General features: G+C 48.4%; 1 protein-coding gene across 1 annotated transcript in view; it reads left to right on the forward strand.

Annotated features, from left to right (window-relative positions):
* Positions 1–15540, forward strand: part of LOC146053828 (E3 ubiquitin/ISG15 ligase TRIM25-like) — a 38610-nt gene extending 23070 nt beyond the window's left edge. The window contains exon 4 of the mRNA XM_083168043.1: positions 13521–15540. Within this exon, the coding sequence (XP_083024169.1) occupies positions 13523–15256 (1734 nt within the window). The 5' untranslated portion in view covers positions 13521–13522 and the 3' untranslated portion in view covers positions 15257–15540. The remainder of the gene's footprint in view (positions 1–13520) is intronic.
* Positions 15541–26063: the final 10523 nt, after the last annotated feature.

A 26063-nucleotide genomic window follows, 5' to 3' on the forward strand; every position in this document is an offset into this window, starting at 1 on the left:
TGGATGCCATGAAATCTATTTCTGGGAGCCCCCAAAGAGTAACTACAGATGAATCCTGGCTCATCCTTGCTGGCGATCCGCCAGCAGCATGCTGCTGGCGGATCGCCAGCAACACGGCGCCGCTATCTGACTGTGACGCGCCTGCGTCCCCCACGCACGCGCGTCATAGTATCCGGGCGGCGAGGCGGACGCATTACTGTCCGCCTCCCGCTCGAGGGGCAGGGGGGGAATCAAGGAGGCTACGGGGGGTGCGGTCGCCCGGTGTGGGCACCGGGCGTCCGAGGGCAGCACCGTCAGAAGGGGACGCGCGCACCTCGTCCACGCGCGTCCCCTTCCGGCATACAGATGGCGGCGCCATCGCCATCCCCTGCAAAGATGAATCCCGCTACATCTGTATTCCCTGAAAGCCTTCTGGATGTAACGCCCACTCTCCTTCCAGCAGATCTGCCCTGCCGAGGAAGTCCGCTTCCACATTCCGGATCCCCGGAATGAACACAGCTGACAGAGTTGAACTGTTCACTTCTGCCCGCTGAAATATCCGCAAGACTTCCTGCATAGTCATCCTGCTGCGAGTACCGCCCTGATAGTTTAAGTCATCTGTGGCATTGTCTAACTGTATGCGAATGGGTTACCCCTTCAAGAGATCCCTGTAGAAGCGTTCTCCAAACTGTCCGGAGCTCCAGAATGTTGATTGGTAATTTGGATTCCTCTTTGGACCACAGACCTTGCAATCTGAGGTGCAGGACCTCCGCCCCCCAACCCCTGAGACTGGCATCGGTTGTGACGACCAGCCAATCCCACGAGCAAAGAGAATGTCCCATTTGCAGAGACTCCAGATGCATCCACCAGATCAATGAGTTCCTTGGCTCCTGAGACAGGAACAGCGTTTCACGTTTCATGGTTTTCTGGTTCCCTGACCAACAGGCCAGAATGTTCCACTGAAAGGGCCTTGAGTGAAACCTTGCGTACTGGAGAGTCTTGAAAGTTGCTACCATCTTGCCCAACGGTTTTAAACTCTGCCAAATTGTTCTGAGATTGGAGAATCGACTGCACCAACCGGCGAATGTCTATTGCCTTGGACTCTGGAAGGAACACACAATGAAGATGTGTGTCCAAGATCACACCCAAAAATTCTGAGTGGGTGTTAGATGAGATTTCGGAAGATTTAAAAATTCACCCGTGATCTCTGAGGAACTGAGTTGCCATCGTCAGATGGTTCTGCAGATTCGGCAAGAGGTCTCCAAGTATGGAATAATCACAATCCCTTTTAGCCTGAGAGCCGCTGCCATGACAGCCATCACTTTGGTGAAAACTCTCGAAGCTGTGGCTATGCCTGAAAGGTAGAGCCTGAAACTGTAGATGAGTCTCTCCTATTGCAAAATGTAGTAAGGATTGATGTTCTCTGTCTATACTCTCCAGGTTCTATGCTTAAGAGCACTGACCTCAGAGATTCCATCCTGAAGTGGTCCACCCACAGATGCAGGTTTAAAGACTTTAGATTTAGTTTGGGGACTAAGAAAAGAATGGAATAGAATCCCTTCTTTCTTTCCTCCTGTGGCACCGGGATCACCACCCCCTTCTCTAGAAGAGTCATTGCCGCCCCCAAGAGAGCTTTCCGCAAGTGAGCTTCCCACGGTAGGGGTGTAGGAAGAAATCTCAGTACTCTTTACCTAGAACGGCGGTCATCGCGGGCACATCGCGGCCACATTATTGGGCACTCGCGATGCGACCGACGCGATCAATCATCGCGTCGGTCACGATGTCGGTCGCATCGCGGGTTCCCAGTAATGTGCCTGCGATGACCGCGATTTCTTGCTGTGAAAAACAGCTAAAAAACAGCAAATGACATGGCATCCCTCAATTGTAAAATAAAAAAAAAAAAAATACATGCATATTCAACCTTACACTATTAAATGACATATAATTTAATGGCATCCCTTAATTATAAGACAAGAAAACAAGTAAAACCACGCACATATCGCGGTGATTGCGGGCACATTGCGGCCATCAACGATCGTGTTGCGTGTCGGTTGCATCACGGGTGCCCATGGCCGTCATGTGGCCGCAATCACCGCGATGGGTGAGCAAAAAGCAACAAAATACAATAGAAAAACACATCAAATGACATGGCATCCCTCAATTAGAAGACAATGAAATAACACACGACACAGGTTATGAATTTTGAATAATCACTTTTTTTTTATTTTTGGACAATGGGGGGAAGGTCATTCTTCTGGGCGAAGGTCATTAACAGTTTAGGAGAATAGATGCCTCATGGGAGAAATTGCTTTACAACAAGGCAAATTGGAATGAGGCATACAAAAAATGGGGCTTAATGCACAACAAGGAACCATGATGCAAACATGCACTGGGTACAGAACAAAATGCCAATATGCGGAACAGTCAATGGTGAAGGCGCAAAACGAGTACGGACAGCTCAAAGTTCAGGAGTCCGATACTGCGACCGTCAGCAACCGAAATTATGGTCTACGAGCAACAAAGTTCATCTTGGAGCAAATAACGAACAGAGTAGAACAAGGACATTGCTGCATGGCACAATAATTTAAAACCAATAAAGCCAAATTGATAATTAATTGAAATCGCGCTCTTCACCTGGGAGGGGACTTTGTGTGCTCAACAGAGCACTTGAAATAGTCCCAGGCAAAGACGAAGGGTCTGTGACTGGTGGCATAGGGGGCCTCGGTGCGTACATAAAAGGGTGAGGAGGAGGCGGAGCATAACCCGACGCACTGTATGAACCTTCTGGAAGAGTCCATGTGCCTTTCCGGCATGGTGACTTTATTATAGGGGTATATGTGCTGCGATTCCTAGAACCACGGCTCTAACCCAACCTTCTGGAAGAGGCCATGTGCCTTTCCCGGCATGGTGACTTTATTATAGGGGTATATGTGCTGCGATTCCTAGAACCACGGCTCTAAGCCAACCTTCTGGAAGAGGCCATGTGCCTTTCCGGCATGGTGACTTTATTATAGGGGTATATGTGCTGCGATTCCTAGAACCGCGGCTCTAACCCAACTTTCTGGAAGAGGCCATGTGCCTTTCCGGCATGGTGACTTTATTATAGGGGAATATGTGCTGCGATTCCTAGAACCACGGCTCTAACCCAACCTTCCGGAAGAGGCCATGTGCCTTTCCGGCATGGTGACATTATTATAGGGGTATATGTGCTGCGATTCCTAGAACCATGGCTCTAACCCAACCTTCTGGAAGAGGCCATGTGCCATTCCGGCAGGGTGACTTTATTATAGGGGTATATGTGCTGGGATTCCTAGAACCACGGCTCTAACCCAACCTTCCGGAAGAGGCCATGTGCCTTTCCCGGCATGGTGACTTTATTATAGGGGTATATGTGCTGCGATTCCTAGAACCACGGCTCTAACCCAACCTTCTGGAAGAGGCCATGTGCCTTTCCGGCATGGTGACTTTATTATAGGGGTATATGTGCTGCGATTCCTAGAACCGCGGCTCTAACCCAACTTTCTGGAAGAGGCCATGTGCCTTTCCGGCATGGTGACTTTATTATAGGGGTATATGTGCTGCGATTCCTAGAACCACGGCTCTAACCCAACCTTCTGGAAGAGGCCATGTGCCTTTCCCGGCATGGTGACTTTATTATAGGGGTATATGTGCTGCGATTCCTAGAACCACGGCTCTAAGCCAACCTTCTGGAAGAGGCCATGTGCCTTTCCGGCATGGTGACTTTATTATAGGGGTATATGTGCTGCGATTCCTAGAACCACGGCTCTAACCCAACCTTCTGGAAGAGGCCATGTGCCTTTCCGGCATGGTGACTTTATTTTACGGGTATATGTGCTGCGATTCCTAGAACCACGGCTCTAACCCAACCTTCTGAAAGAGGCCATGTGCCTTTCCGGCATGGTGACTTTATTATAGGGGTATATGTGCTGGGATTCCTAGAACCACGGCTCTATCCCAACCTTTTGGAAGAGGCCATGTGCCTTTCCGGCATGGTGACTTTATTTTACGGGTATATGTGCTGCGATTCCTAGAACCACGGCTCTAACCCAACCTTCTGGAAGAGTCCATGTGCATTTCCGGCATGGTGACTTTATTATAGGGGTATATGTGCTGGGATTCCTAGAACCACGGCTCTAACCCAACCTTCTGGAAGAGGCCATGTGCCTTTCCGGCATGGTGACTTTATTATAGGGGTATATGTGCTGGGATTCCTAGAACCACGGCTCTATCCCAACCTTCTGGAAGAGGCCATGTGCCATTCCGGCATGGTGACTTTATTATAGGGGTATATGTGCTGGGATTCCTAGAACCACGGCTCTAACCCAACCTTCTGGAAGAGGCCATGTGCATTTCCGGCATGGTGACTTTATTATAGGGGTATATGTGCTGCGATTCCTAGAACCACGGCTCTATCCCAACCTTCTGGAAGAGGTCATGTGCCTTTCCGGCATGGTGACTTTATTATAGGGGTATATGTGCTGCGATTCCTAGAACCACGGCTCTAACCCAACCTTCTGGAAGAGGCCATGTGCCTTTCCGCCATGGTGACTTTATTATAGGGGTATATGTGCTGCGATTCCTAGAACCACGGCTCTATCCCAACCTTCTGGAAGAGGTCATGTGCCTTTCCGGCATGGTGACTTTATTATAGGGGTATATGTGCTGCGATTCCTAGAACAACGGCTCTATCCCAACCTTCTGGAAGAGGCCATGTGCCTTTCCGGCATGGTGACTTTATTTTACGGGTATATGTGCTGCGATTCCTAGAACCACGGCTCTATCCCAACCTTCTGGAAGAGGCCATGTGCCTTTCTGGCATGGTGACTTTATTATAGGGGTATATGTGCTGCGATTCCTAGAACCACGGCTCTAACCCAACTTTCTGGAAGAGGCCATGTGCCTTTCCGGCATGGTGACTTTATTTTACGGGTATATGTGCTGGGATTCCTAGAACCACGGCTCTAACCCAACCTTCCGAAAGAGGCCATGTGCCATTCCGGCATGGTGACTTTATTATAGGGGTATATGTGCTGGGATTCCTAGAACCACGGCTCTATCCCAACCTTCTGGAAGAGGCCATGTGCCATTCCGGCATGGTGACTTTATTATAGGGGTATATGTGCTGCGATTCCTAGAACCACGGCTCTGACCCAACCTTCTGGAAGAGGCCATGTGCCTTTCTGGCATGGTGACTTTATTATAGGGGTATATGTGCTGCGATTCCTAGAACCACGGCTCTAACCCAACCTTCTGGAAGAGGCCATGTGCCTTTCCGGCATGGTGACTTTATTTTACGGGTATATGTGCTGGGATTCCTAGAACCACGGCTCTAACCCAACCTTCCGAAAGAGGCCATGTGCCATTCCGGCATGGTGACTTTATTATAGGGGTATATGTGCTGGGATTCCTAGAACCACGGCTCTATCCCAACCTTCTGGAAGAGGCCATGTGCCATTCCGGCATGGTGACTTTATTATAGGGGTATATGTGCTGGGATTCCTAGAACCACGGCTCTAACCCAACCTTCTGGAAGAGGCCATGTGCCTTTCCGGCATGGTGACTTTATTTTACGGGTATATGTGCTGGGATTCCTAGAACCACGGCTCTAACCCAACCTTCCGAAAGAGGCCATGTGCCATTCCGGCATGGTGACTTTATTATAGGGGTATATGTGCTGGGATTCCTAGAACCACGGCTCTATCCCAACCTTCTGGAAGAGGCCATGTGCCATTCCGGCATGGTGACTTTATTATAGGGGTATATGTGCTGCGAGTCCTAGAACCACGGCTCTGACCCAACCTTCTGGAAGAGGCCATGTGCATTTCCGGCATGGTGACTTTATTATAGGGGTATATGTGCTGCGATTCCTAGAACCACGGCTCTAACCCAACCTTCTGGAAGAGGCCATGTGCCTTTCCGGCATGGTGACTTTATTTTACGGGTATATGTGCTGGGATTCCTAGAACCACGGCTCTAACCCAACCTTCCGAAAGAGGCCATGTGCCATTCCGGCATGGTGACTTTATTATAGGGGTATATGTGCTGGGATTCCTAGAACCACGGCTCTATCCCAACCTTCTGGAAGAGGCCATGTGCCATTCCGGCATGGTGACTTTATTATAGAGGTATATGTGCTGGGATTCCTAGAACCACGGCTCTAACCCAACCTTCTGGAAGAGGCCATGTGCCTTTCCGGCATGGTGACTTTATTATAGGGGTATATGTGCTGCGATTCCTAGAACCACGGCTCTAACCCAACCTTCTGGAAGAGGCCATGTGCCTTTCCGGCATGGTGACTTTACTACAGGGGTATATGTGCTGGGATTCCTAGAACCACGGCTCTAACCCAGCCTTCTGGAAGAGGCCATGTGCCTTTCCGGCATGGTGACTTTACTATAGGGGTATATGTGCTGGGATTCCTAGAACCACGGCTCTAACCCAACCTTCTGGAAGAGACCATGTGCCTTTCCGGCATGGTGACTTTATTATAGGGGTATATGTGCTGGGATTCCTAGAACCACGTCTCTGACCCAACCTTCTGGAAGAGACCATGTGCCTTTCCGGCATGGTGACTTTATTATAGGGGTATATGTGCTGGGATTCCTAGAACCGCGGCTCTAACCCAACCTTCTGGAAGAGGCCATGTGCCATTCCGGCATGGTGACTTTATTATAGGGGAATATGTGCTGGGATTCCTAGAACCAGGGCTCTAACCCAACCTTCTGGAAGAGGTCATGTGCCTTTCCGGCATGGTGACTTTATTATAGGGGTATATGTGCTGGGATTCCTAGAACCACGGCTCTGACCCAACCTTCTGGAAGAGGCCATGTGCCTTTCCGGCATGGTGACTTTATTATAGGGGTATATGTGCTGGGATTCCTAGAACCACGGCTCTGACCCAACCTTCTGGAAGAGGCCATGTGCCTTTCCGGCATGGTGACTTTATTATAGGGGTATATGTGCTGGGATTCCTAGAACCACGGCTCTATCCCAACCTTCTGGAAGAGGCCATGTGCCTTTCCGGCATGGTGACTTTATTATAGGGGTATGTGTGCTGGGATTCCTAGAACCAGGGCTCTAACCCAACCTTCTGGAAGAGGCCATGTGCCTTTCCGGCATGGTGACTTTATTATAGGGGTATATGTGCTGGGATTCCTAGAACCACGGCTCTGACCCAACCTTCTGGAAGAGGCCATGTGCCTTTCCGGCATATTGACTTTATTATAGGGGTATATGTGCTGGGATTCCTAGAACCACGGCTCTAACCCAACCTTATGGAAGAGACCATGTGCCTTTCCGGCATGGTGACTTTATTATAGGGGTATGTGTGCTGGGATTCCTAGAACCATGGCTCTAACCCAACCTTCTGGAAGAGTCCATGTGCCTTTCCGGCATGATGACTTTATTATAGGGGTATATGTGCTGGGATTCCTAGAACCATGGCTCTAACCCAACCTTCTGGAAGAGGCCATGTGCCTTTCCGGCATGGTGACTTTATTATAGGGGTATATGTGCTGGGATTCCTAGAACCACGGCTCTAACCCAACCTTCTGGAAGAGGCCATGTGCCTTTCCGGCATGGTGACTTTATTATAGGGGTATATGTGCTGGGATTCCTAGAACCACGGCTCTAACCCAACCTTCTGGAAGAAGCCATGTGCCATTCCGGCATGGTGACTTTCTTATAGGGGTATATGTGCTGCGATTCCGAGAACCACGGCTCTAACCCAACCTTCTGGAAGAGGCCATGTGCCTTTCCGGCATGGTGACTTTCTTATAGGGGTATATGTGCTGCGATTCCGAGAACCACGACTCTAACCCAACCTTCTGGAAGAGGCCATGTGCCTTTCCGGCATGGTGACTTTATTATAGGGGTATATGTGCTGCGATTCCTAGAACCACGGTCTAACCCAACCTTCCGGAAGAGGGCATGTGCCTTTCCAACATGGTGACTTTATTATAGGGGTATATGTGCTGGGATTCCTAGAACCACGGCTCTGACCCAACCTTCCGAAAGAGGCCATGTGCCTTTCCGGCATGGTGACTTTATTATAGGGGAATATGTGCTGCGATTCCGAGAACCACGGCTCTAACCCAACCTTCTGGAAGAGGCCATGTGCCTTTCCGGCATGGTGACTTTATTATAGAGGTATATGTGCTGGGATTCCTAGAACCACGGCTCTAACCCAACCTTCTGGAAGAAGCCATGTGCCATTCCGGCATGGTGACTTTATTATAGGGGTATATGTGCTGCGATTCCTAGAACCACGGCTCTAACCCAACCTTCTGGAAGAGGCCATGTGCCTTTCCGGCATGGTGACTTTACTATAGGGGTATATGTGCTGGGATTCCTAGAACCACGGCTCTAACCCAACCTTCTGGAAGAAGCCATGTGCCTTTCCGGCATGGTGACTTTATTATAGGGGAATATGTGCTGGGATTCCTAGAACCAGGGCTCTAACCCAACCTTCTGAAAGAGGCCATGTGCCTTTCCGGCATGGTGACTTTATTATAGGGGTATATGTGCTGGGATTCCTAGAACCACGGCTCTAACCCAACCTTATGGAAGAGACCATGTGCCTTTCCGGCATGGTGACTTTATTATAGGGGTATGTGTGCTGGGATTCCTAGAACCATGGCTCTAACCCAACCTTCTGGAAGAGTCCATGTGCCTTTCCGGCATGATGACTTTATTATAGGGGTATATGTGCTGGGATTCCTAGAACCATGGCTCTAACCCAACCTTCTGGAAGAGGCCATGTGCCTTTCCGGCATGGTGACTTTATTATAGGGGTATATGTGCTGGGATTCCTAGAACCACGGCTCTAACCCAACCTTCTGGAAGAGGCCATGTGCCTTTCCGGCATGGTGACTTTATTATAGGGGTATATGTGCTGGGATTCCTAGAACCACGGCTCTAACCCAACCTTCTGGAAGAAGCCATGTGCCATTCCGGCATGGTGACTTTCTTATAGGGGTATATGTGCTGCGATTCCGAGAACCACGGCTCTAACCCAACCTTCTGGAAGAGGCCATGTGCCTTTCCGGCATGGTGACTTTCTTATAGGGGTATATGTGCTGCGATTCCGAGAACCACGACTCTAACCCAACCTTCTGGAAGAGGCCATGTGCCTTTCCGGCATGGTGACTTTATTATAGGGGTATATGTGCTGCGATTCCTAGAACCACGGTCTAACCCAACCTTCCGGAAGAGGGCATGTGCCTTTCCAACATGGTGACTTTATTATAGGGGTATATGTGCTGGGATTCCTAGAACCACGGCTCTGACCCAACCTTCCGAAAGAGGCCATGTGCCTTTCCGGCATGGTGACTTTATTATAGGGGAATATGTGCTGCGATTCCGAGAACCACGGCTCTAACCCAACCTTCTGGAAGAGGCCATGTGCCTTTCCGGCATGGTGACTTTATTATAGAGGTATATGTGCTGGGATTCCTAGAACCACGGCTCTAACCCAACCTTCTGGAAGAAGCCATGTGCCATTCCGGCATGGTGACTTTATTATAGGGGTATATGTGCTGCGATTCCTAGAACCACGGCTCTAACCCAACCTTCTGGAAGAGGCCATGTGCCTTTCCGGCATGGTGACTTTACTATAGGGGTATATGTGCTGGGATTCCTAGAACCACGGCTCTAACCCAACCTTCTGGAAGAAGCCATGTGCCTTTCCGGCATGGTGACTTTATTATAGGGGAATATGTGCTGGGATTCCTAGAACCAGGGCTCTAACCCAACCTTCTGAAAGAGGCCATGTGCCTTTCCGGCATGGTGACTTTATTATAGGGGTATATGTGCTGGGATTCCTAGAACCACGGCTCTATCCCAACCTTCTGGAAGAGGCCATGTGCCTTTCCGGCATGGTGACTTTACTATAGGGGTATATGTGCTGGGATTCCTAGAACCACGGCTCTGACCCAACCTTCTGGAAGAGACCATGTGCCTTTCCGGCATGGTGACTTTATTATAGGGGTATATGTGCTGGGATTCCTAGAACCACGGCTCTAACCCAACCTTCTGGAAGAGGCCATGTGCCTTTCCGGCATGGTGACTTTATTATAGGGGTATATGTGCTGCGATTCCTAGAACCACGGCTCTAACCCAGCCTTCTGGAAGAGGCCATGTGCCTTTCCGGCATGGTGACTTTATTATAGGGGTATATGTGCTGGGATTCCTAGAACCACGGCTCTAACCCAACCTTCTGGAAGAGGCCATGTGCCTTTCCGGCATGGTGACTTTATTATAGGGGTATATGTGCTGGGATTCCTAGAACCACGGCTCTAACCCAACCTTCTGGAAGAGGCCATGTGCCTTTCCAACATGGTGACTTTATTATAGAGGTATATGTGCTGGGATTCCTAGAACAACGGCTCTAACCCAACCTTCTGGAAGAGGCCATGTGCCTTTCCGGCATGGTGACTTTATTATAGGGGTATATGTGCTGGGATTCCTAGAACCACGGCTCTAACCCAACCTTCTGGAAGAGGCCATGTGCATTTCCGGCATGGTGACTTTATTATAGGGGTATATGTGCTGGTATTCCTAGAACCACGGCTCTAACCCAACCTTCTGGAAGAGGCCATGTGCCTTTCCGGCATGGTGACTTTATTATAGGGGTATATGTGCTGGGATTCCTAGAACCACGGCTCTAACCCAACCTTCTGGAAGAAGCCATGTGCCATTCCGGCATGGTGACTTTATTATAGGGGTATATGTGCTGGGATTCCTAGAACCGCGGCTCTAACCCAACCTTCTGGAAGAGGCCATGTGCCTTTCCGGCATGGTGACTTTATTATAGGGGTATATGTGCTGGGATTCCTAGAACCACGGCTCTAACCCAACCTTCTGGAAGAAGCCATGTGCCATTCCGGCATGGTGACTTTCTTATAGGGGTATATGTGCTCCGATTCCTAGAACCACGGCTCTATCCCAACCTTCTGGAAGAGGCCATGTGCCTTTCCGGCATGGTGACTTTATTATAGGGGTATATGTGCTGGGATTCCTAGAACCACGGCTCTAACCCAACCTTCTGGAAGAGGCCATGTGCCATTCCGGCATGGTGACTTTATTATAGAGGTATATGTGCTGGGATTCCTAGAACCACGGCTCTAACCCAACCTTCTGGAAGAGGCCATGTGCCTTTCCGGCATGGTGACTTTATTATAGGGGTATATGTGCTCCGATTCCTAGAACCACGGTCTAACCCAACCTTCTGGAAGAGGCCATGTGCCTTTCCGGCATGGTGACTTTATTATAGGGGTATATGTGCTGGGATTCCTAGAACCACGGCTCTAACCCAACCTTCTGGAAGAGGCCATGTGCCTTTCCAACATGGTGACTTTATTATAGAGGTATATGTGCTGGGATTCCTAGAACCACGGTCTAACCCAACCTTCTGGAAGAGGCCATGTGCCTTTCCAACATGGTGACTTTATTATAGAGGTATATGTGCTGGGATTCCTAGAACCACGTCTCTGACCCAACCTTCTGAAAGAGACCATGTGCCTTTCCGGCATGGCGACTTTATTATAGGGCTATATGTGCTGCGATTCCTAGAACCACGGCTCTATCCCAACCTTCTGGAAGAGTCCATGTGCCTTTCCAGCATGGTGACTTTATTATAGGGGTATATGTGCTGGGATTCCTAGAACCACGGCTCTAACCCAACCTTCTGGAAGAGGCCATGTGCCTTTCCGGCATGGTGACTTTATTATAGGGGTATATGTGCTGGGATTCCTAGAACCACGGCTCTATCCCAACCTTCCGGAAGAGGCCATGTGCCATTCCGGCATGGTGACTTTATTATAGGGGTATATGTGCTGGGATTCCTAGAACCACGGCTCTAACCCAACCTTCTGGAAGAGGCCATGTGCCTTTCCGGCATGGCGACTTTATTATAGGGGTATATGTGCTGGGATTCCTAGAACCACGGTCTAACCCAACCTTCTGGAAGAGGCCATGTGCCTTTCCGGCATGGTGACATTATTATAGGGGTATATGTGCTGGGATTCCTAGAACCACGGCTCTAACCCAACCTTCTGGAAGAGACCATGTGCCTTTCCGGCATGGTGACTTTACTATAGGGGTATATGTGCTGGGATTCCTAGAACCACGGTCTAACCCAACCTTCTGGAAGAGGCCATGTGCCTTTCCGGCATGGTGACATTATTATAGGGGTATATGTGCTGGGATTCCTAGAACCACGGCTCTAACCCAACCTTCTGGAAGAGGCCATGTGCCTTTCCGGCATGGCGACTTTATTATAGGGGTATATGTGCTGCGATTCCTAGAACCACGGCTCTAACCCAACCTTCTGGAAGAAGCCATGTGCCATTCCGGCATGGTGACTTTCTTATAGGGGTATATGTGCTGCGATTCCGAGAACCACGGCTCTTACCCAACCTTCTGGAAGAAGCCATGTGCCATTCCGGCATGGTGACTTTCTTATAGGGGTATATGTGCTGCGATTCCGAGAACCACGGCTCTAACCCAACCTTCTGGAAGAGGCCATGTGCCATTCCGGCATGGTGACTTTACTATAGGGATATATGTGGTGGGATTCCTAGAACCACTGCTCTAACCCAACCTTCTGGAAGAGGCCATGTGCCATTCCGGCATGGTGACTTTATTATAGGGGTATGTGCTGGGATTCCTAGAACCACGGCTCTGACCCAACCTTCTGGAAGAGGCCATGTGCCTTTCCGGCATGGTGACTTTATTATAGGAGTATATGTGCTGCTTTCATCACTATACTATTCATTGCATGAATTGTATGATTACTAGTAATGCGATTGTTATATTGAATGTCTTACTCCCACACACGCCATGGAGTCCACGTGCCACTTTAGCCCTCTTAGAATGTTGTGCTACTTAGTCTCAGCAAGGAGCATTTTGCCAGTGACCTGTGTGGGCTGTGAACCTTGGTGTCCTCCTTATTCAGACATGCAGTGTCCATCAATCTGGTATACACCGCCCAGCTATAGTGAGGTCCCGCCTTGTGAATGAGTGTGCCCGCTATGTGAATAGATGTGTACATGTCACAGCTGATTGGGTATCCCCAAAACCATTCGTAAGATGCTCGCCAATGACGATGCCCCCCCCCCCCCATAGTCACCAGTCATCGAAAGTGACACATACTGTAGCCCTGGATTAGGGATTTCAGTGACATCAGCCACCCGCCCCTAACACACTTGGGCACGCCTGCATTTATTTAGTCCCGTCTGCGTTTTTATTGGCGCTCCCATTAAATTGCTAAGAAAGCAAAAAAGTATCAGAATGTTATTGCTCCTTGCAGCCCATACGCATGAGCAGTATGTATGTATGTATGTATGGGCTGCTGTGCTCACATTAGTCCAGGAGCGATTGTGTCTGAATTGGGCCCTCCGTAGACCTTTGCACGATGTCCCTTAGTATATTGGTAAAACCTGAGTCACTGCCTCACCCGACACAGAATGTGGCTGGTCCTGATTGTCAGACTAACACTCTCCTTTCTCTCTCCTGCCCAGCGATGGCGTCTGCTGCTGATCTGAGACAGGAGCTGGACTGTTCCATCTGCCTGAGCACTTATACAGATCCTGTAACCCTGAGATGTGGCCACAACTTCTGCCGGATCTGTATTGATCATGTGCTGGATACACAGAAGGAGGCTGGGGCTTATACCTGTCCTGAGTGCAAAGCACAGCACAAAAGACGTCCTGCGCTGATCCAGAACATTCCTCTGTGTAACATAGTGGGGAGGTTCCTGTCTGCTCGGCCAGATCAGGAGGAGATGGGGATCCTCTGCAGTTACTGTATTCACTCTCCTGTACCTGCTGCTAAGTCCTGTCTGCACTGTGAGGCCCACCTGTGTGATGAACACCTGAGAGTACACAGCAAGGGACCAGAACACGTCTTATGTGACCCCACCACTGCCCTGGGGAACAGGAAATGCTCCGTCCATAAGGAACTCTACAGATATTACTGCACTGAGGACGCTGCCTGTATCTGTGTGTCGTGCTGTCTAATTGGGGAACACAAAGGACATCAAATGGAGTCACTGGATGAGGCCGCTGAGAAGAGGAAAGAGAAACTGAGAGATGTTCTACAGAAACTGAGCACACAAAGAGCTGAGACTGAGAAAAGAGTCCAGAGACTGCAGGAGCGCAGGAGAGAAGACCAGAGAAAAGCAGCGGGTGTAACTGAGAGAGTCACTGCCCTGTTTAGTGACATCAGGAGACAGCTGGAAGACCTGGAGAAGAGAGTCCTGAGTGAGATCTTCAGGCAGGAAGAGAGAGCTTCACTCTCAGTCTCTGATCTGATCAAGAAGCTGGAGATACGTAAGGACGAGCTGTCCGGGAAGATCAATCACATTGAGGACCTCTGCAATATGTCTGATCCATTGACTGTTGTACAGGAACCAGACACAGGGGACTTGTGTGATTCTGAGAACAGAAAGAGAGGTCATGCACAGGTCCATGATGGAGGAGATCTGGATGTGGGTCTCATCCCGGGGGCATTACACACACTGTCTGATATAATAATCAGTATAAATGCAGGGATCTATGTGCAGGAAGATACAGACACATTACTAGATGTAACCACAGTGGTTAAAATGGAATCAGATACAAAACCTTGTACAGATACAGGTGTCTGTGTGCACCAATCTACAGACCCATTAATGGATGGAACCGCCACTGTAAAAGTAGAAAGCGGTATAAATAGCGCGGTGCAGGAGGCTACAGACCTGCTGCTGGATGAAACCACATCTAGTAAGAAGTTAGATATATCAGGTGATGGGAAAACGGTCTCCTCCAATGATATAATCCAGACGTACTCAAAATATAGATTTCGGCCTCCGCAGGTAATAAGCTCCAGGGGATTCTTAGGGCGACACTACTGGGATGTGGATGTAAGTAATGCAGGCTGGAAAGTGGGGGTGTGTTACCCCAGTATGGAGAAGTGGGGGCGTCAGGCCGTCATTGGATATAATAACAAGTCTTGGACTCTATGTAAAGAGAAGAAGGAGCATTACTTAGTGAGACATGACTGTATAGACCTCTTCCTAGCGGAAAATCCCCCCTGTGACAGAGTGAGGGTCTACCTGGATTATGAGGCGGGACAGCTGTCCTTTTATTCTCTGTGTGACCCCATCAGACATTTATACACATACACCCACACCTTCACTGAGCCCCTCCATGCCGCATTCTTTGTAAGGAAGGGTTCGATAACTGTGGGCCTGATTCAGACTCTCGCACAGCCCTGATTGGTTGCAAGTGGCCGATCTGCTCTGTGCTGCAGTGCATACAACTGGTGGTGGTACTACAGCGACCTTAGACATGATTCAGGCATTAGGCGGAGGAGACGGGGAGCGCTTCTCTATGTGTGTGTATATATATATTATAGAAAGTTTAAAACTAAATTGTAAAGCAAAATAATAGTGTTTTACAGTAAGGAAATTGTTACTGGAAATGACATATTGTTCCCCTATCATTGTTGGATAGCTATATTGTATATTTTCACATTAATAAATACCTCCATTTTCCAGCGCTGCCTAGGTTGCGTTTGTTCCTGGTGTGAGGGTGGGCTGCCGCACTGTCATGCCTATTAGCATAGGTTCTGTGATTGACATAATCCACTCCCTCCAGTGGTCAGCACAGAGATCTATCTCAGGAGAAGGAGTTTGTCCCTCTTAGGCCTCTGTGGCTAGCTTAGCAATGCATTCTGGGACAAAGAAGCTGTAATAGTGGTTACTCAGTGAGCTGCTGCGACCAGGAGTTTAGTCCCAGAGAGGGGGGGGGGGGGGGGCATGGAGAGTCACCTCCCTGTACCCCTAGTGCTGAGAGGGACAGTAACAGGCTTTCACAGCAAACTTGGTTCTGTGGCTGTGACCCTCAGCCAGACCACTTTCTGGTTGCACCAGTGCGGGAAGCTGCCCTCTGGTGGGACGGATATCGCCAGCTTCCAGTGCGTGCTTACTTTTTCAGGGTACATATGATTCTATTGGCCACTCAGCGGCACTTCTGATTGGCCGCTGACCAGCCAATAGAATCATTCTGATGAGAGGCGCGGAAGATGAAACATCTCTGCGCCTCTGAGTCCGCTGCAGGGAGATGCCGGAGTCGCCGGCAGCTTGAAGAACCAGGAAGAAGTAAACTACGGCGGATCAAGACTGAAGAACTCCCATGGAGGACCTGGTTGAGTAGGATTTCCTTCCACAGGTCCACCGACATGGAGATCGACATGGTGAAGAATGCCGACATAGATCCGGACCGGATCAAGACCCTGGGACCTACCTACGGGATCAAGATAGGTAAGTATCAGTATGTGTGTAATGTATGTATTAAACTTTTATTTTTCTTATGTGTCAGTGTGTATTTATTTTACTATTTTTTTAACTGTGGAATTACAAGTGCCAGTGGGCCCTTTAATGCCCCGCAGGCTGGGACTTGTGGTTCTCCAAGTCCCAGCTTGCAGGGTAGGCTTGCTGGGACTCATAGTTCCACAGTTAAAAACAATAGTTTATTCTATTTTTTACACACAATCAGCTCGATGCCCACCGCCCGTCTCTTAGAAAATGGCTGCCCCCATACTGCAGACAGAAAGCTGTCTGCAGTATGGGAGCAGCCATTTTCTAAGTGTCCGTTTTCATTATAGCAGCAGGAGCCACTAGCCAGCGCTGGGAGAGACGGGACCGGGCATGGCATGCAGGTACCGGCAGAGACAGCAGCGGGTAACTATAGCCCCGCAGACCCCCGACGCCCAAACTTTCTCTGCGCTTCCCCGCCACCGCGGGGGCTGCGGAGCTATAGTTACGTCACTGAGATGGAGCCGCCGTCAGCGGGACCTGCCCTATAGCCAGATTTCATGTGCTAGCGCAGGCTGGTGGACTGGCTTACGGGTGATGAATATCGGGCCGGCCCTATAGCCAGATTTCATGTGCTAGCGCAGGCTGGTGGACTGGCTTACGGGTGATGAATATCGGACCGGCCCTATAGCCAGATTTCATGTGCTAGCGCAGGCTGGTGGACTGGCTTACGGGTGATGAATCTCGGACCGGCCCTATAGCCAGATTTCATGTGCTAGCGCAGGCTGGTGGACTGGCTTACGGGTGATGAATATCGGGCCGGCCCTATAGCCAGATTTCATGTGCTAGCGCAGGCTGGTGGACTGGCTTACGGGTGATGAATATCGGGCCGGCCCTATAACCAGATTTCATGTGCTAGCGCAGGCTGGTGGACTGGCTTACGGGTGATGAATCTCGGACCGGCCCTATAGCCAGATTTCATGTGCTAGCGCAGGCTGGTGGACTGGCTTACGGGTGATGAATATCGGGCCGGCCCTATAGCCAGATTTCATGTACTAGCGCAGGCTGGTGGACTGGCTTACGGGTGATGAATATCGGACCGGCCCTATAGCCAGATTTCATGTGCTAGCGCAGGCTGGTGGACTGGCTTACGGGTGATGAATATCGGGCCGGCCCTATAGCCAGATTTCATGTGCTAGCGCAGGCTGGTGGACTGGCTTACGGGTGATGAATATCGGGCCGGCCCTATAGCCAGATTTCATGTGCTAGCGCAGGCTGGTGGACTGGCTTACGGGTGATGAATCTCGGACCGGCCCTATAGCCAGATGTCATGTGCTAGCGCAGGCTGGTGGACCGGCTTACGGGTGATGAATCTCGGACCGGCCCTATAGCCAGATTTAATGTGCTAGCGCAGGCTGGTGGACTGGCTTACGGGTGATGAATATCGGACCGGCCCTATAACCAGATTTCATGTGCTAGCGCAGGCTGGTGGACTGGCTTACGGGTGATGAATATCGGACCGGCCCTATAGCCAGATGTCATGTACTAGCGCAGGCTGGTGGACTGGCTTACGGGTGATGAATATCGGTGCCGGCCCTATAGCCAGATTTCATGTACTAGCGCAGGCTGGTGGACTGGCTTACGGGTGATGAATATCGGGCCGGCCCTATAGCCAGATGTCATGTACTAGCGCAGGCTGGTGGACTGGCTTACGGGTGATGAATATCGGACCGGCCCTATAGCCAGATTTCATGTGCTAGCGCAGGCTGGTGGACTGGCTTACGGGTGATAAATATCGGGCCGGCCCTATAGCCAGATGTCATGTGCTAGCGCAGGCTGGTGGACCGGCTTACGGGTGATGAATATCGGGCCGGCCCTATAGCCAGATTTCATGTACTAGCGCAGGCTGGTGGACCGGCTTACGGGTGATGAATATCGGGCCGGCCCTATAGCCAGATTTCATGTACTAGCGCAGGCTGGTGGACCGGCTTACGGGTGATGAATATCGGGCCGGCCCTATAGCCAGATTTCATGTACTAGCGCAGGCTGGTGGTCTGGCTTACGGGTGATGAATATCGGGCCGGCCCTATAGCCAGATTTCATGTACTAGCGCAGGCTGGTGGACTGGCTTACGGGTGATGAATCTCGGACCGGCCCTATAGCCAGATTTCATGTGCTAGCGCAGGCTGGTGGACTGGCTTACGGGTGATGAATATCGGGCCGGCCCTATAGCCAGATGTCATGTACTAGCGCAGGCTGGTGGACTGGCTTACGGGTGATGAATCTCGGACCGGCCCTATAGCCAGATTTCATGTGCTAGCGCAGGCTGGTGGACTGGCTTACGGGTGATGAATATCGGGCCGGCCCTTTAGCCAGATTTCATGTACTAGCGCAGGCTGGTGGACCGGCTTACGGGTGATGACTATCAGTGCCGGCCCTATAGCCAGATTTCATGTACTAGCGCAGGCTGGTGGACCGGCTTACGGGTGATGAATATCGGACCGGCCCTATAGCCAGATTTCATGTGCTAGCGCAGGCTGGTGGACTGGCTTACGGGTGATGAATATCGGACCGGCCCTATAGCCAGATTTCATGTGCTAGCGCAGGCTGGTGGACTGGCTTACGGGTGATGAATATTGGGCCGGCCCTATAGCCAGATTTCATGTACTAGCGCAGGCTGGTGGACTGGCTTACGGGTGATGAATATCGGTGCCGGCCCTATAGCCAGATTTCATGTACTAGCGCAGGCTGGTGGTCTGGCTTACGGGTGATGAATATCGGGCCGGCCCTATAGCCAGATTTCATGTACTAGCGCAGGCTGGTGGACTGGCTTACGGGTGATGAATATCGGGCCGGCCCTATAGCCAGATTTCATGTGCTAGCGCAGGCTGGTGGTCTGGCTTACGGGTGATGAATATCGGGCCGGCCCTATAGCCAGATTTCATGTACTAGCGCAGGCTGGTGGACCGGCTTACGGGTGATGAATCTCGGACCGGCCCTATAGCCAGATTTCATGTGCTAGCGCAGGCTGGTGGACTGGCTTACGGGTGATGAATATCGGGCCGGCCCTATAGCCAGATTTCATGTGCTAGCGCAGGCTGGTGGACTGGCTTACGGGTGATGAATATCGGGCCGGCCCTATAGCCAGATTTCATGTACTAGCGCAGGCTGGTGGACTGGCTTACGGGTGATGAATATCGGGCCGGCCCTATAGCCAGATTTCATGTGCTAGCGCAGGCTGGTGGACTGGCTTACGGGTGATGAATATCGGGCCGGCCCTATAGCCAGATGTCATGTGCTAGCGCAGGCTGGTGGACTGGCTTACGGGTGATGAATATCGGGCCGGCCCTATAGCCAGATTTCATGTACTAGCGCAGGCTGGTGGACTGGCTTACGGGTGATGAATATCGGACCGGCCCTATAGCCAGATGTCATGTGCTAGCGCAGGCTGGTGGACTGGCTTACGGGTGATGAATATCGGGCCGGCCCTATAGCCAGATTTCATGTGCTAGCGCAGGCTGGTGGACTGGCTTACGGGTGATGAATATCGGGCCGGCCCTATAGCCAGATGTCATGTGCTAGCGCAGGCTGGTGGACTGGCTTATGGGTGATGAATATCGGACCGGCCCTATAGCCAGATTTCATGTACTAGCGCAAGCTGGTGGACTGGCTTACGGGTGATGAATATTGAAGTAAAACCCCACCCAAATCTAATTCTCTCTGCACATGTTACATCTGCCCCACCTGCAGTGCACATGGTTTTGCCCATCTAAGAAGGATTTTGTCAGAAAGAATGAACCAAAATAAGGCCCAATGTCCTAGATTAGCAGGGACCGGTACCATAAATACATACATAGGAATGTCCTAGATTAGCAGGGACCGGTACCATAAATACATACATAGGAATGTCCTAGATTAGCAGGGACCGGTACCATAAATACATACATAGGAATGTCCTAGATTAGCAGGGACCGGTACCATAAATACATACATAATAATGTCCTAGATTAGCAGGGACCGGTACCATAAATACATACATAACAATGTCCTAGATTAGCGGGGACCGGTACCATAAATACATACATAAGAATGTCCTAGATTAGCAGGGACCGGTACCATAAATACATACATAAGAATGTCCTAGATTAGCAGGGACCGGTACCATAAATACATACATAGGAATGTCCTAGATTAGCAGGGACTGGTACCATAAATACATACATAAGAATGTCCTAGATTAGCAGGGACAGGTACCATAAATACATACATAGTAATGTCCTAGATTAGCAGGGACCGGTACCATAAATACATACATAGGAATGTCCTAGATTAGCAGGGACCGGTACCATAAATACATACATAACAATGTCCTAGATTAGCGGGGACCGGTACCATAAATACATACATAACAATGTCCTAGATTAGCAGGGACCGGTACCATAAATACATACATAAGAATGTCCTAGATTAGCAGGGACCGGTACCATAAATACATACATAGGAATGTCCTAGATTAGCAGGGACTGGTACCATAAATACATACATAAGAATGTCCTAGATTAACAGGGACCGGTACCATAAATACATACATAGTAATGTCCTAGATTAGCAGGGACAGGTACCATAAATACATACATAGTAATGTCCTAGATTAGCGGGGACCGGTACCATAAATACATACATAACAATGTCCTAGATTAGCAGGGACCGGTACCATAAATACATACATAACAATGTCCTAGATTAGCAGGGACCGGTACCATAAATACATACATAGGAATGTCCTAGATTAGCAGGGACCGGTACCATAAATACATACATAGGAATGTCCTAGATTAGCAGGGACCGGTACCATAAATACATACATAACAATGTCCTAGATTAGCAGGGACCGGTACCATAAATACATACATAACAATGTCCTAGATTAGCAGGGACCGGTACCATAAATACATACATAGGAATGTCCTAGATTAGCAGGGACCGGTACCATAAATACATACATAACAATGTCCTAGATTAGCAGGGACCGGTACCATAAATACATACGTAACAATGTCCTAGATTAGCAGGGACCGGTACCATAAATACATACATAGGAATGTCCTAGATTAGCAGGGACCGGTACCATAAATACATACATAGGAATGTCCTAGATTAGCAGGGACCGGTACCATAAATACATACATAACAATGTCCTAGATTAGCAGGGACCGGTACCATAAATACATACATAACAATGTCCTAGATTAGCAGGGACCGGTACCATAAATACATACATAGGAATGTCCTAGATTAGCAGGGACCGGTACCATAAATACATACATAGGAATGTCCTAGATTAGCAGGGACCGGTACCATAAATACATACATAGGAATGTCCTAGATTAGCAGGGACCGGTACCATAAATACATACATAACAATGTCCTAGATTAGCAGGGACCGGTACCATAAATACATACATAGGAATGTCCTAGATTAGCAGGGACCGGTACCATAAATACATACATAGGAATGTCCTAGATTAGCAGGGACCGGTACCATAAATACATACATAACAATGTCCTAGATTAGCAGGGACCGGTACCATAAATACATACATAGGAATGTCCTAGATTAGCAGGGACCGGTACCATAAATACATACATAGGAATGTCCTAGATTAGCGGGGACCGGTACCATAAATACATACATAGGAATGTCCTAGATTAGCAGGGACCGGTACCATAAATACATACATAGGAATGTCCTAGATTAGCAGGGACCGGTACCATAAATACATACATAGGAATGTCCTAGATTAGCGGGGACCGGTACCATAAATACATACATAGGAATGTCCTAGATTAGCGGGGACCGGTGCCATAAATACATACATAGGAATGTCCTAGATTAGCAGGGACCGGTACCATAAATACATACATAGGAATGTCCTAGATTAGCGGGGACCGGTACCATAAATACATACATAGGAATGTCCTAGATTAGCGGGGACCGGTACCATAAATACATACATAGTAATGTCCTAGATTAGCAGGGACCGGTACCATAAATACATACATAACAATGTCCTAGATTAGCAGGGACCGGTACCATAAATACATACATAGGAATGTCCTAGATTAGCAGGGATCGGTACCATAAATACATACATAGGAATGTCCTAGATTAGCAGGGACCGGTACCATAAATACATACATAACAATGTCCTAGATTAGCGGGGACCGGTACCATAAATACATACATAGGAATGTCCTAGATTAGCAGGGACCGGTACCATAAATACATACATAAGAATGTCCTAGATTAGCAGGGACCGGTACCATAAGTACATACATAACAATGTCCTAGATTAGCAGGGACCGGTACCATAAATACATACATAGGAATGTCCTAGATTAGCAGGGACCGGTACCATAAATACATACATAACAATGTCCTAGATTAGCAGGGACCGGTACCATAAATACATACGTAAGAATGTCCTAGATTAGCAGGGACCGGTACCATAAATACATACATAGGAATGTCCTAGATTAACAGGGACCGGTACCATAAATACATACATAGGAATGTCCTAGATTAGCAGGGACCGGTACCATAAATACATACATAGGAATGTCCTAGATTAGCAGGGACCGGTACCATAAATACATACATAGGAATGTCCTAGATTAGCGGGGACCGGTACCATAAATACATACATAGGAATGTCGTAGATTAGCGGGGACCGGTACCATAAATACATACATAACAATGTCCTAGATTAGCAGGGACCGGTACCATAAATACATACATAACAATGTCCTAGATTAGCAGGGACCGGTATCATAAATACATACATAGGAATGTCCTAGATTAGCAGGGACCGGTACCATAAATACATACATAGGAATGTCCTAGATTAGCGGGGACCGGTACCATAAGTACATACATAGGAATGTCGTAGATTAGCGGGGACCGGTACCATAAATACATACATAGGAATGTCGTAGATTAGCAGGGACCGGTACCATAAATACATACATAGGAATGTGCTAGATTAGCGGGGACCGGTACTATAAATACATACATAGGAATGTCGTAGATTAGCGGGGACCGGTACCATAAATACATACATAACAATGTCCTAGATTAGCGGGGACCGGTACCATAAATACATACATAACAATGTCCTAGATTAGCAGGGACCGGTATCATAAATACATACATAGGAATGTCCTAGATTAGCGGGGACCGGTACCATAAATACATACATAGGAATGTCCTAGATTAGCAGGGACCGGTACCATAAATACATACATAACAATGTCCTAGATTAGCAGGGACCGGTACCATAAATACATACATAGGAATGTCCTAGATTAGCAGGGACCGGTACCATAAATACATACATAGGAATGTCCTAGATTAGCAGGGACCGGTACCATAAATACATACATAAGAATGTCGTAGATTAGCAGGGACCGGTACCATAAATACATACATAGGAATGTCCTAGATTAGCGGGGACCGGTACCATAAGTACATACATAGGAATGTCCTAGATTAGCAGGGACCGGTACCATAAATACATACATAGGAATGTCCTAGATTAGCGGGGACCGGTACCATAAGTACATACATAGGAATGTCCTAGATTAGCAGGGACCGGTACCATAAATACATACATAACAATGTCCTAGATTAGCAGGGACCGGTACCATAAATACATACATAACAATGTCCTAGATTAGTGGGGACCGGTACCATAAGTACATACATAACAATGTCCTAGATTAGCAGGGACCGGTACCATAAATGCATACATAGGAATGTCGTAGATTAGCGGGGACCGGTACCATAAATACATACATAGGAATGTCCTAGATTAGCGGGGACCGGTACCATAAATACATACATAGGAATGTCCTAGATTAGCGGGGACCGGTACCATAAATACATACATAGGAATGTCCTAGATTAGCGGGGACCGGTACCATAAATACATACATAACAATGTCCTAGATTAGCAGGGACCGGTACCATAAATACATACATAACAATGTCCTAGATTAGCGGGGACCGGTACCATAAATACATACATAACAATGTCCTAGATTAGCAGGGACCGGTACCATAAATACATACATAGGAATGTCCTAGATTAGCAGGGACCGGTACCATAAATACATACATAACAATGTCCTAGATTAGCGGGGACCGGTACCATAAATACATACATAGGAATGTCCTAGATTAGCAGGGACCGGTACCATAACTACATACATAGGAATGTCCTAGATTAGCGGGGACCGGTACCATAAATACATACATAACAATGTCCTAGATTAGCAGGGACCGGTACCATAAATACATACATAACAATGTCCTAGATTAGCAGGGACCGGTACCATAAATACATACATAGGAATGTCCTAGATTAGCAGGGACCGGTATCATAAATACATACATAACAATGTCCTAGATTAGCAGGGACCGGTACCATAAATACATACATAGGAATGTCCTAGATTAGCAGGGACCGGTACCATAAATACATACATAACAATGTCCTAGATTAGCAGGGACCGGTACCATAAATACATACATAACAATGTCCTAGATTAGCAGGGACCGGTACCATAAATACATACATAACAATGTCCTAGATTAGCAGGGACCGGTACCATAAATACATACATAACAATGTCCTAGATTAGCAGGGACCGGTACCATAAATACATACATAGGAATGTCCTAGATTAGCGGGGACCGGTACCATAAATACATACATAACAATGTCCTAGATTAGCGGGGACCGGTACCATAAATACATACATAACAATGTCCTAGATTAGCAGGGACCGGTACCATAAATACATACATAACAATGTCCTAGATTAGCGGGGACCGGTACCATAAATACATACATAACAATGTCCTAGATTAGCAGGGACCGGTGCCATAAATACATACATAGGAATGTCCTAGATTAGCAGGGACCGGTACCATAAATACATACATAACAATGTCCTAGATTAGCAGGGACCGGTACCATAAATACATACATAGGAATGTCCTAGATTAGCAGGGACCGGTACCATAAATACATACATAACAATGTCCTAGATTAGCAGGGACCGGTACCATAAATACTTACATAGGAATGTCCTAGATTAGCGGGGACCGGTACCATAAATACATACATAGGAATGTCCTAGATTAGCAGGGACCGGTACCATAAATACATACATAACAATGTCCTAGATTAGCAGGGACCGGTACCATAAATACTTACATAGGAATGTCCTAGATTAGCGGGGACCGGTACCATAAATACATACATAGGAATGTCCTAGATTAGCGGGGACCGGTACCATAAATACATACATAGGAATGTCCTAGATTAGCAGGGACCGGTACCATAAATACATACATAACAATGTCCTAGATTAGCAGGGACCGGTACGATAAATACATACATAGGAATGTCCTAGATTAGCAGGGACCGGTACCATAAATACATACATAGGAATGTCCTAGATTAGCGGGGACCGGTACCATAAATACATACATAGGAATGTCCTAGATTAGCGGGGACCGGTACCATAAATACATACATAGGAATGTCCTAGATTAGCGGGGACCGGTACCATAAATACATACATAGGAATGTCCTAGATTAGCGGGGACCGGTACCATAAATACATACATAGGAATGTCCTAGATTAGCGGGGACCGGTACCATAAATACATACATAGGAATGTCCTAGATTAGCAGGG

Source organism: Crinia signifera, unplaced genomic scaffold, assembly GCF_055691185.1.
Source record: "Crinia signifera unplaced genomic scaffold, ASM5569118v1 HAP2_SCAFFOLD_215, whole genome shotgun sequence".
In the NCBI taxonomy this organism is placed as follows: Eukaryota; Metazoa; Chordata; class Amphibia; order Anura; family Myobatrachidae; genus Crinia; species Crinia signifera.